At 29.6% G+C, this 9,905-nt stretch overlaps 1 protein-coding gene, 1 long non-coding RNA gene and 1 other non-coding gene across 4 annotated transcripts; 1 reads left to right on the top strand and 2 right to left on the bottom strand.

Moving 5' to 3' along the window:
* Positions 1 to 424: 424 nt before the first annotated feature.
* Positions 425 to 2,219, top strand: LOC126921454 (uncharacterized). Its single transcript, XR_007712347.1, has 2 exons — positions 425 to 564; positions 660 to 2,219. It is a non-coding gene; the product is annotated as an uncharacterized LOC126921454 (long non-coding RNA).
* Trnav-uac (transfer RNA valine (anticodon UAC)) lies at positions 1,054 to 1,126 on the bottom strand. Its single transcript has one exon. It is a non-coding gene; the product is annotated as a tRNA-Val (tRNA).
* LOC126921429 (lamin Dm0-like) lies at positions 1,890 to 9,661 on the bottom strand. 2 transcript variants are annotated; one of them, XM_050733024.1, is made up of 9 exons: positions 9,057 to 9,661; positions 5,890 to 6,202; positions 5,481 to 5,773; positions 5,157 to 5,351; positions 4,810 to 5,038; positions 4,494 to 4,715; positions 4,308 to 4,412; positions 3,718 to 3,776; positions 1,890 to 2,700 (listed from the first exon to the last, which is right to left on the bottom strand). In XM_050733024.1, the coding sequence occupies exons 1-8, from the start codon at positions 9,458 to 9,460 to the stop codon at positions 3,753 to 3,755; spliced, it is 1,785 nt and encodes a 594-aa protein (XP_050588981.1). In that variant the 5' UTR covers positions 9,461 to 9,661; the 3' UTR covers positions 1,890 to 2,700; positions 3,718 to 3,752. The 2 variants fall into 2 exon arrangements, with proteins under 2 accessions (XP_050588981.1, XP_050588980.1); XM_050733023.1 differs by lacking the exon at positions 3,718 to 3,776.
* Positions 9,662 to 9,905: the final 244 nt, after the last annotated feature.

Below are 9,905 nucleotides of genomic sequence, written 5' to 3'. Positions count from 1 at the left end.
GATGCCAAAGAAACGAAGCAGTTGGTTGCGACGCGGTGCAGGTGGGTTGCCAGATGGCTAGAACGGAAACAGCGAATGAAGAAACGAAAAGCAACGAAAGAAACACACTCTGTTCATCCTATCGTGCGAACATAAACGCATGACAGGGCAAACGCCAGCCGAATATACCAATTTTGATTTCCAGTTCCGTGATTCCCTCCATTTCTTCTTGCTTCGTTTAACTGGACTTTAAATGTCAGGTGTGATAATTAACTATAAACGAAGTACAGATAAGCCGAACAAAAGGAGTACGATGATAGCTTAATGATAGGAAATGTGGAGCAAACTGGAATACGCGGGTCATGACGCATATTAATATCTTTCTAAGATAAGAGCTGCAATATGTGTCCAACGGATGATATTACGTTCGCGGCTGGACCTCGCGATAGTAAGAAATCAATCGCAGAATAGAGAACGTCGTACTTTTTCATCCATAGAAGTTTAAGAATTTCGAGTTAAAAAGTTTCAGTGTCGCGCTGATGAATTGAGCTTTTTATAACGCTTGGATTTAAAGAATCTATTACGGTAAGAACTGAATTATATTCCAGAGTCTTTACACGGTGTTTTGATGTTTTAACTGAAACCAGGTACCTGGTTTTGCCCATACTTTCTATATACAGCGTAAAAAACGTCATTTAATCTTTATTCCTGTTTGCTATCATTGGAAGAAAATGTTATTTTTCTTTCTTTATATATTTTGTGACGAACTCTTCATTCGTTCCAAGCCATAAGACGAGTGGATACATTGCATTATATTATGTTGTACGTGTTAAGGAAGGCTACGACACCCTCATTTGTAATTGTTTAATAATGATTAATATGATTTTTGTATATATTTATGAAGATTTCTCTCTTTAATGGACAGTATTTTAGAATTGTGATAAGGAATGAAGTAGACACAAAAGAAGATAATGTGTTTTCTACCCTTTGCTGTCTACAACTATTATTGATTGACGTTTTTAAGCATATTTATTAATTGTAAAACGAAGATATTAAAAAAAAATTGGGTAAGTGTGGTTCCGACCGGGATCGAACCGGCGACCTTCTGCGTGTAAAGCAGATGTGATAACCGCTACACTACGGAACCCGCTGGTATCAGTTTTTCGTTAACATGTATCTGCTCCACCATTATTTTACCAATATATATTATATTGTACAAGATCTTTACTTACAAATAACATCTAATATAAAAATTATACAACATTAGAAATTATAACAATCAACTAAGGAATTTTTAATTCAAAATTACTTACCCCAGTCACCACTAGATGGCAGTACATCACTGATAAAAGATAAATTTCTATAATTGTAACGCCATGGGATTGACTAAGTATAGAATAGACCTGATATTAAATGGGACTTCATGTCTCACATTTTGAACTATCGATCTCGAGAAGAATCACATATCCTGAAACGATCAATATTTTATTGTGAATATTATTGTCAATGTTTAAGATTCTCAACATTATTATATATATTAAGAGGCCATCTAAAGTCTGGACGATCAATATATATTGTCAATAGAATGTTGAGAACCTTAAATATTGACAATAATGTTGATCGTCTGAACGCTCTTATAGGTCCTTTGCGATTTGCTACAGAGAATATAGGAATTATCGCATGACATTCTGTAATACCGACCGTTCAAAACTATGCACTATAAAATAATTAAAATCTTAGTAAAATCATTGAATAAATTAAAAGAATGGATATCATATTATTTTTACTAAATTTTTAACACAAAAAGCAAAATTGAAATTTATTCTATAAGAAAAAAATATAAATTATGTATTGATTAAATTACATAGAATTTAATGACAGATAAGGACTATAAGAAAAGATACTAGGGATATGGTTAATTATAGATTTTTATTACTTGTATAAATGGTATAAAGTCGAATACAATTAACAAAATGATGTTCCGGATGGCGGAGCTGATACATTTTGCAATAAACATAGTTCCATTTTTTTATTTGTCTTATTAATTAATAGAAAACTCAGTATACATATCAGAAAATATTTTCCTGTCAAACGAATCGATCTGAATATTATATACGGCGGGCACCACGCTCCTATTGCATCCGGGTTTGTACTTAAAAATAAATACTACTACCTACTAAGAAAAAAGATCTCTTTCTTTTACATTTAAAAAGGCACGATAACGACTAGGTAGAAATAAATGGTACGCCAAAAATAGTTATTCGCTGAAAAGATTATTCGTGCTTCTTATCCAATAAAGCAGCAACTCTGATATAACAGACAAATAAGTTTTGTACGAAGTGCAAATATGTAAATGCAATAATAATCGTTTCAATCTTCATGAAACTCTTCATTAAGTTTGATTTAAACATTATATTACAGAATATTTTCTCATATGTAGTACATATCTCTATAAATATAAAGTACTAACATGTGTTGTGAATTCTGTTTTTAATCTCTTCTTTATTGTTTTCTTAAGCAAAATATATCATTCGAAACTTTATATGAATTCTTTATATCAATGAAACTTCTGAGATTTGGTTTCTAAACCAAATTCTCTCAAGTGCTTTTTCTGTGTACCTTTTTTAAGCATTTTTAAAAACGTGCTGTTAGAATTCTTGAGATTATTTTGTGGACTTATTTTCACATAAGGCGACAAAATTCTTCTCCTTGAGGATCACCCTGAAACAAAAAAAGGATCATATTTATGTAGACAAAAATATTAAGATTGGATACCTGAATTAAAATTGGATCGTTTGATGAATCCAACTGGCATGATATGATTATATTATGTCATATATATTATTCGGCAATTATTAGTTACAGAATCTTAAGCCAATATTAATGAATGTTAATTTTTTATGAAGAAATTTATGAGAGAAATAAATATTGTACGTTTATTCTTACATGCGTGTAAAGATATACACACGTGCATATATTAAAAATATACACGCACATAATATTTACTTTATTGGTAAGAAATATATAATTATTTTATTACTGACGCAGGCAATCTGTATATTTTAATGGAACCTGTTATTCTGTAAATTAAATTTAACGAATGATATATATGTACTTTTGAAACAATGAAATCATTTGATGAATATTTCCATCAACTGATTTCATTTAGTTAATACCAAACTTTTCTGGAAAGATGTTAAAATAATGTTTATGCATGCATCACATCGGCGAAATTTTCTAATAAGCCCCTAATAAATACAAATGAAAAATAATTTTTTTTACTTTTATATATCAAAAAAGATGTTGATTCGTATAAATTTCAACCAATTCAATAAGTGAATATAACAGCAATAAAGTGATGGACTATATGTTAATAACTTTTTAGTATTTTAACGTTTTAGTTGATATAAGTATAAATAAGTAAGAATACCAATAGTATTATGTTAATAACAATATCGATGATAATGAAAAATGTTGAACAATAACTGTATATTTATATGTATAATGAGTTTGTTTAAATATATATCTTAAAGACAATGTGGTTAACTAATGAGATGTTTATATTTTAACCAAAAATTACATTATATTCTTAACACTCATGATGTTTTAGTTAAGCGTGAGCATGAAAATAAAGTGCTGTGAAGAAGAAAACACAAAGCAAATAATTTCTTTTACTTAAAGCGCGAATGACATTGATCATCGACGACTATTTTAACGTTCGATAAGTAGAAAACTTACATAAATTGACCCATCAGAACCGTTCGCTCGCCCACTTAATATGGGTAGAGATATCTTCTCTATGGAATAAGAAGATTCGTTGATGATACATATCCCGATTTTATTTTATATTTAAAACATTAAATCTAACAATAAAATCAATTTAAAGAAAACTTAAAAAAACTTTGTATAAGAATTTTATAAAAATAAATGACAAGAAAATCAGAATGTTTTATAGCCACATTGTCTTCATTAACTAAATACAATTATAAAAAAGAAACAATTTTTCGAAATAAGAAGATCATTAATTATTTTGTAATTGGTTTTTAAATTTTCATTGCAATTATGGACATTGATACAGTAACAATTTTTAAAGGTCGTATTTATGATATTTCTCACTTATATTTTCAATGTTCTTATTAATATCATTACTGACTAAAATAATATTAAAATATTTTTAAAAACATATAACGCTAATACTTATTCCTAAACAATAAAATAAACCTTTTAAGATTTGGTTTAGCTGTGAATAAAAAAAAGAATAAGCCTATCATAATATGTATAATTCTATAACCTTTATTTTAATATTATATCTGCATATCCATACATACCTGTTGATGGTGAAGTTCTTCCGAAGGTCGAAAACCCAAGTTTTCCCTATGTCGGGATAGAGATGTAGATAATTGTTGTCTTTTACACTCTGAAGTAGCTATTTCCTATTTGAACAATAAAATATTGAAGATATTCTTTACATTCATTGAATAACACAGTAGTAACAAAATGTAAGAAATACTTACTTCGCCGTCGTTGTTAAGAAGTGTAGTTGTCATAACATCTGATGTAAACCATTTTTGGCCTTTCATAACAATATTTGATGGTGGTTCATGGGTGGCACCAATATCAGCAGACCACACCATTACAGTTGCACCTGCTTCTAATTTTGCAGTACGATGAAACTTAAATACTGTTTCCAGAGAACCAGCTTTACGAATAATTTGCCAACCACTAAGTCCTATTTCCTATAAAAAATAAAAATAAATTGAAAACATTAAATATAGTATGATAGAATTATTGAACATGCTGAAATACTTTATTCAGTGCTAAATATCTTACTTTATTGCCTTTATTGGTGAGTTTGACAAATCGTCCTTGAGGATCAGCTTCTGTAATTTCTATGTCCCCTCTAGATGTTCCAGATACACTATAATCAGTACTACTACGTTCTTCACTTTCCTCTAACAAAGTGCGTTTTCGTTTTCCACCTCTTAACGGCGTATGTCTTGAAGGAGTAGTCCTACCACTAGACGCTGTTGAACTCGACTGTACAGGCATGATGTTTAATCTGTAAATGAATAAATATGAAATATTTACAAAATTCTTTTTCATTTAATGCTTGTAACTACATTGTATTATAATATATAAAATTTATAAATATTTTTATAGAACATTAACTGTATTACCTGGCTTCTTCAGATTCCAAAAGTTTTCGATATGCTGCAATTTCCAAATCAAGAGCAACCTTGATATCCATAAGATCTTGATATTCTTGTATTTGTTGAGCCATTTCATCACGTATACGTGCTAACTCTGCTTCTAAAGATGCTACATTTTCTGCGTGACGGGCCTTTTCATTTTCACGTAAATTTTCTAAATCCCTGTATTTAAATTTGCATAATAAATTTAAATTTATCCTACATTTAAATTATTACAACTTTTACAATAGCTTAAAATACTTAAAATTTATTACATAAAAATATAAATTCAATTAGTTTATAATAAATTACCTTATTCGTGCGCTAAAAGCATTATTTGATGCTTCTAATTCATTGATTCTTTGATTAAGTGTATCAATCCTTGTTCTTGTTTGCCTTAATTCCTCAACAGCTAAACTTGCTGCTCCACTATTACGTTGGGCATGGGCTGCCAAATTTTTAATTTTATTTTCATATAACAATTCAATCTCTTCTCTGTTAGCTCGCATCTGAGCTTCATATTGATCTCGTAATTCATGCAAAGATTTTTGCATTTTAGCTTCATATTCCTCAGCAAGACGACCATCTATTTCAGAGATTTCAATCTAGAATAAAATATAGTAAAAATGGACAATCATACAGAAACATTTATACTAAATATACCTATAACTATGTGGTCATTTTCTAAAATGGCACTAACTAAATACCCTCAAATACAAACCTGTCTCTTTGTTCGCGTTTCCGTTAATTCTTGTTGATACATTTGGTCTTTAAAGCTAATATCTTCCTTTAAGCTTTGAATATTATTTTCAAGAACAATACGTTGTAGAGTTTCTTCTCCCAGATGTTTACGGGAATCTTCTAATAATGCCTTCAATTTCTCTACTTCTTGTTCTAGTTCATTTCTCCTCTCAGTATCCTTTTTACGTTCTGCTTGACACTGATTATATTGTGATTGTAAATCATTATAGCGTGTTTCATATAATAATGAATTTCTTTCTGCAACTTGTAAGTCCACTAACTTTTTATCTAGTCTGAAAAAACCACACAAAATATTTACAAAATTTATTAGTTAAAAAATATTTAAAATACAGTTATAGATTTTAGAAATTTAATGTTATAATATCAGTATTTAATATCATAATATAATATATTAAAATATTATAATCTATATACGATAAAATGTATAATATCATATTATATTTAAATATAATGTCTAAAACTTTCGTAACTCAACAATGCAATCTCATGCATTGTTCTCCATTTATGTATTAAAAATATTAAATTTGACATTGTATAATACAAAAAATCTTTTCATATTTCTCTTCTAAGTATGTATATACATAATAAATTCCATGAAAAAATTTTAATCGTTTAAGACATTCTGGTAGTCGAAAACAAGAGAGCTTTGGTGTTACTATTTCAGGCAACGACCCACATCGAGAATTTTATTTTGTACAACGATGTCTCGAAAAGTTTTAATATTTCGTTATTTTGAAATGTACAGTATATTAGACTCGTAAAATATAATATGTATTAATGTGATATAAAAATATGATAAATAAAATAAAATGTAGTAAATAAAAAACTAATTCAAATACTCAATTAAAAACTAATAAGTATATTAAATTGAAAACGATTTCCTGGAATGAAGTAAAATTTACAGGCTACACATATATAAATTTTACCCATGACAAGATTTTACCACAAAAAACGCTAGGTTTGGATCATCATACGAAAACAAGTATTTTACAACTCTATCAATGTCACTTCCTTCACCAAGAAGCATCGTTTTTTATAACTGCTATATAGCCAACATTGACAATGTATGTATACATGTATGTTACATATAGTTTCATCAGAATGATAACTGCAGTAAATTTTGAAGATCGATAAAAAAAGATTGGGAAAATTAAAAATATTACATATTTCGAATTTTTTAACGACTGGCTTACACTTTGTAATAAAACAAAAAGCTGAATATAAGTCCGGACGCTAAAACCCTCAGCAGTCGCGTTCAAAAATATAGTGGAGATATTCCGTTAAACAAAACACAAGCAAATATATACATATATACTATATTGATATTCCTCAAAATATACTATATATGTAAACTACAAAGTGTCAAAGTTTCAGTTCAACCGAAACATTAGTTTTCCATTTTATTATTATTATTTTATTGTGTTTATTCATAAAAATATAAACTATTAAATTTTCAATATTTCATAATATTAAATATATGTTTACAATAAATTTAAAGACATTTCTACATACTATAAGTATATACATACATTTATTCGTTTCTATCTTTTAGCCTGTTAAACAAAGTAATATGTATTTCCCGCTTCTCGTTTCTCGTTTTACTCGTATTTTTATCGATTGCTCAAACGCTTGCTCGAAAGGAGGTCAATGTTTTTAGTCGAGGTTATACATGCGGTTGAAGATGACATCACCGCCGCATAGTAAACGTGACACAATCGCTCGTAGTAACGTCACGTTTCAAGTTAGTTAGGCACACCCAAATATTCCGAAAATTTTATAACGAATTTTATCAATGGAACATCATACTCTTGAAAATTTGTTTCAACTACGTTCTGGCGATATATATTTCGGAAAAATAAACATAAGGAATTGATATTCGATTTTAAAGAATACTATAGATAACTACTACAGATAAACTTCGTGGTGTATTTTCTTTAGATTAGAATGTAACAAATTAGGTAAAGGGAGAAGTAAACAAATGTACAAGTTCTTTTCACAGATATATATCTATACTCATATTTTGATAAAACTATACAAATGCTATAAGTGAATTCCTATTGCATTAACATAATATAAAAATCCCATTTATGTTTGATGTTCCTTAGATATTTAGCCTAGTTATAGCAATCAACATTGATAGCGTCATTTGACTTATAGTAAAGCACATTTAAAGTAAGTAAAGTGCATAATACATGTAATAAAAAATGTAACTAAACAATTTGTATCAATAAATGTATACAATGGCTTAACTCTGAATTAAGTTAAGAGTCATTAAATTAACATTGAACCAATGTATAAAGCATTTGCATATCATTACACATGTTTACCATTCATTAATGTATACAAGCAAATGTAGGGGTAATAAGAATTCTAACATGCAAATATTGAAGTATGATGTACGTCTATATATCAAAATACATTTCGTAAATATAAAAATAGACAATTATAAAATACATTACTTCCTGATATCCTTGTATTTAATTCTAATAATTTCTTAAACATGTATTATCTTCTTTCAATTCCATATATTTTATTTACAAATATACTTTAAATTGTTATTAGAGAACAAAATCTTTTTTAAGTATCAACATTAATTTTATAATTTTCTTTGGTAAACAAATTCAAATATTGTTACATTTTAATTGGTCATATGAAATTTATAAATAACATTGAAATCAGATAGAAAATATATCTAATGAACCGTATGTAAACAACCCTTACAGAATCAACCATTTATTTTTATAAATTTCGGAAATATTCATTGCGAAACAATAATACTATTCGCAAAAATATATTATCAACTATAAATATAAGTATACCTTTATCATAACTTTCCAAATGATCACCTCCATCTATACCCCAAATTTTCCAATATTTTTGTAAATAATACGTAATAAAATGCAAATTATACATAATATATACATAAAATATAAATGCAAATCAAATGGTTTCGAGCTCGTAAACATAGCGAGAATCAACGCTAAAACATGAGACATGCTGGATACAAGAAATCGTAAATTTTATAATCGCCTCGGCCTCGTCCCTTTGAAATCAGGCTTGCATCGATTCATACGTATTTCCGAGACGCATTATCACTCGACCAGAATAAAACTAAATGTGACTTACGTGGACTTGAGCTCCTCATTATTATCCCATAACCGTTTGGTATCAATCTCCAGCTTCGCTCGTTCTCTCGCAGTATCATCCAATAGTTTCCTTGCATCGGATAATTCATGCTCGTACATAGATTTTATATTAGATACTTCGCGGGTGATAGTCTCCTGGGTCGTCTGTACCTCCCGCGTAAGTCTCGAATTCTCGGTTTCCAAATGTCGTACTTTATCAATGTAGCAAGCCAACCGGTCATTTAGATTCTGTAAATCTTGCTTTTCCTGAAGACGTGAATAACGGGTCGGGCTCAAAGGACTCCCTGGCCGCTGGCCGATCGGCGTTGATGTGCTAAATTGTGACGACTGCACGTTGCCACTCGAACTCGCCGCTGTACTCTTCTTCGTTGCCTTCGTTGACATTTTGTTTCACAATAAATCAATTCTTTTATTGCACTATCACTTGCCCTGGCACTATCAAATCATCAATTTGGTGCACAGTAACACCGTGTCCGTGAAAGACGCTTTCAGCGAATTTAAAAAACTACCGAAGCCCAAATCCTCTTGCCTCGGTCAACGGAAGAACTGTTTAGCGGTGACGCCAACATTAACGAAGCAACCTCCTTATGTGCATCTTTATATTACGTTAGTAAACGCAACGGAGCAAAGCGATAGGTTACGTCCAAGTATACACAACGCTCGCTGGCCAATAGCGTGTCATTTCCTTCTAAGTCCTCGCCAATAGCGGAACGTTTAACCACTAGTGAAACGCGTCGACAATCTTTGACTTTTACTAGAAAATCTGTATAAAAAGAAGGAAAATATGAAAGTTTTGATTTTATATATATGTATGATAAAACTTGCTGGT

The sequence above is a fragment of the Bombus affinis genome, chromosome 10 (assembly GCF_024516045.1).
Source record: "Bombus affinis isolate iyBomAffi1 chromosome 10, iyBomAffi1.2, whole genome shotgun sequence".
In the NCBI taxonomy this organism is placed as follows: domain Eukaryota; kingdom Metazoa; phylum Arthropoda; class Insecta; order Hymenoptera; family Apidae; genus Bombus; species Bombus affinis.
Note: the sequence above shows the minus strand (reverse complement) of the source record. Positions and strands in the feature narration are given on the sequence as shown.

Coding starts and splice junctions, on each gene's coding strand:
- LOC126921429 (XM_050733023.1), bottom strand. CDS start 9,460: ATGTCAACGAAGGCAACGAAGAAGAGTACAGCGGCGAGTTCGAGTGGC. Junction 6,203..9,056: donor AATGAGGAGCTCAAGTCCAC/GTAAGTCACATT, acceptor TGGTTTTTTCAG/ACTAGATAAAAAGTTAGTGG. Junction 4,716..4,809: donor TCACCAATAAAGGCAATAAA/GTAAGATATTTA, acceptor TATTTTTTATAG/GAAATAGGACTTAGTGGTTG.